The 2,650-nt window shown below is 44.8% G+C and overlaps 1 protein-coding gene across 1 annotated transcript; it reads left to right on the top strand.

Moving 5' to 3' along the window:
- Positions 1-437: 437 nt before the first annotated feature.
- Positions 438-1,895, top strand: LOC132240684 (ATP-dependent RNA helicase DDX39A-like). The gene has a single exon (XM_059708180.1). The coding sequence runs from the start codon at positions 518-520 to the stop codon at positions 1,802-1,804; it is 1,287 nt and encodes a 428-aa protein (XP_059564163.1). The 5' UTR covers positions 438-517; the 3' UTR covers positions 1,805-1,895.
- The last annotated feature ends 755 nt before the right edge of the window (positions 1,896-2,650 follow it).

Genomic DNA, 2,650 nt, shown 5'->3' with positions numbered 1-2,650 from the left:
ATATTCATCTTCCAAATATTGTATTTCAACTGTAATTGAAAACAAATCCCAAAACTCTTCTTTCATTTGCATCAATTTATCTTTGTGAGACTGTTTTCTCTATTATGGATATAAAAACAAAACAGAGGAACAGTTCAGATACATTACTCTCTTGATTTCCGCTATGTTAGAATAATGAACCAGGAGGAAATTCATTTGCAACTTTAAAAACCTTAGTTATTGAAATATGGGGTGTTTGTTCAAAGCTTTCTGTACGCTTATGATTGTGGAATGAAGAGTTAGGACAGTCAAAAGAATGCTTAGCAGCTTATACTACCTACATTTTCAAGAAACAATAGGTGCAGTTTTGTAATTACTTTTTTCCTTTCATTTATTCTGATTGTGTTTACTGAACTGAAATTTTATGTTTTCTGCAGCTAATAATTAAAAATAGGGGCTTGTGATCCAACGCAGGAGGCAGAAAGCGCTCTAGCTCGTGTCGACTCTCGGGGCGCGCGGAGGTGAAAGGGGAACCAGTATGATGGCGGAACAGGATGTGGAAAACGAGCTTCTGGATTATGAGGAAGATGAAGAGCCCCAGGCTCCTCCAGAGAGCACCCCAGTACCCCCCAAGAAAGATGTCAAGGGGTCCTACGTTTCCATCCACAGCTCTGGCTTCCGGGACTTTCTGCTGAAGCCTGAGCTCCTGAGGGCCGTAGGGGACTGTGGCTTTGAGCATCCATCTGAGGTTCAGCACCAGTGTATTCCCCAAGCCATCCTGGGCATGGATGTCCTGTGCCAGGCCAAGTCTGGAATGGGCAAGACTGCAGTCTTCGTGCTGGCCACCCTACAGCAGATCGAGCCCGTCAACGGACAGGTGGCTGTCCTGGTCATGTGCCACACTCGGGAGCTGGCCTTTCAGATCAGGAAGGAGTATGAGCGCTTCTCCAAGTACATGCCCAGTGTCAAGGTGTCCGTGTTCTTCGGGGGTCTTTCCATCAAGAAGGACGAAGAGGTGCTGAAGAAGAGCTGTCCCCATGTCGTGGTGGGGACCCCAGGCCGCCTCTTGGCACTCGTGCGCAACAGCAGCCTCAACCTGAGAAACGTGAAGCACTTCGTGCTGGACGAGTGTGACAAGATGCTGGAGCAGCTGGACATGCGGCGGGATGTACAGGAGATCTTTCGCCTGACGCCACACGAGAAGCAGTGCATGATGTTCAGTGCCACGCTGAGCAAGGAGATCCAGCCCGTCTGCAGGAAGTTCATGCAAGATCCCATGGAGGTGTTGGTGGACGACGACACCAAGCTCACGCTGCATGGGCTGCAGCAGTACTATGTCAAGCTCAAAGACAGCGACAAGAACCGTAAACTCGTCGACCTCCTGGACGTGCTAGAGTTTAACCAGGTGGTGATCTTCGTGAGGTCGGTGCAGCGCTGCATGGCCCTGGCCCAGCTACTTGTGGAACAGAGCTTCCCGGCCATCGCCATCCACAGGGCCATGGCCCAGGAGGAGCGCCTAGCACGCTATCAGCAGTTCAAGGACTTTCAGCAGCGGATCCTGGTGGCCACCAATCTGTTTGGCCGAGGGATGGACATTGAGCGAGTCAACATCGTCTTCAATTATGACATGCCTGACGACTCGGACACCTACCTCCACCGGGTGGCCCGGGCCGGGCGCTTTGGCACCAAAGGCCTGGCTATCACTTTTGTGTCTCATGACAATGATGCCAAAATCCTCACTGATGTTCAGGGTAGGTTTGAAGTCAATGTGGCGGAGTTTCCTGAAGAAATGGACATCTCCACATACATGGAGCAGAGCCCGTAACCACACACCTGACATCCCTGAGCCACCCTGCTTCCCACGTGCTGCTTCAAGTCCTCTTTCTAGGCGACAGTGGGGCTTTCTTTTTCTGTTCAAACACTGTGCATTTCTGCAACAATAAATTTGTATTGTGGAAAAATAAATAAAGATATGGGCTTGTATTTTGCTTCTTTCCCCCATTTTTCAAGTCATTCAATATGTATAGAATGCTAGATTTATAGAAACATTCCAACTATTATACAGAGAATTCTTGTCTACCCCTCACCAGTTTTCCCTAATGTTCCATTCACATGGAACATTTGTTAAAACTAAGATGTCTGCATATTATTATTCACTAAGCTGCAAATTTTATTCAGATTTCACCAATTTTTTGTTATAACGCACTTTGATGTTCCTGGATCCAATGTAGGATACCACGCTGCATTTAACATCTAGTAATTTTGTCAGAAAATATAGCTAAATGAAAATATCAAAGAAAATTGGATTCTGTTTGGATTTATTCTAAGAATTAGCGTGCTGCAGTTATAATCAGAATTAGGTTAAAATATGGAAAAATAAAATTTTAATCCTATTATTTTCTTTCAATTTTCAAACTGGAGTGCCAATCAGACCATTTCTTACAAAATTTACTACCAAATTTACGTCCCATTTGTAGAAATTTAACTTTAACCAGTTTTTTGTTTTATGCTTCCAACTATGCTTAGATAACTACAATAGATGGTTAGTGAGGCTTCCTTAAAATACGTAAAAGAGTATGTGACTAGGATCTGTGGATTAAAAAAGTAAGTTTGATGTCTGTATAATCAGTGGAACTGTATGTAATATGCATATTATTCTTTGAGCTACAAG

The sequence above is a fragment of the Myotis daubentonii genome, chromosome 9 (genome assembly GCF_963259705.1).
Source record: "Myotis daubentonii chromosome 9, mMyoDau2.1, whole genome shotgun sequence".
In the NCBI taxonomy this organism is placed as follows: Eukaryota; Metazoa; Chordata; class Mammalia; order Chiroptera; family Vespertilionidae; genus Myotis; species Myotis daubentonii.
This window is presented reverse-complemented; position numbering and strand designations above follow the sequence as displayed.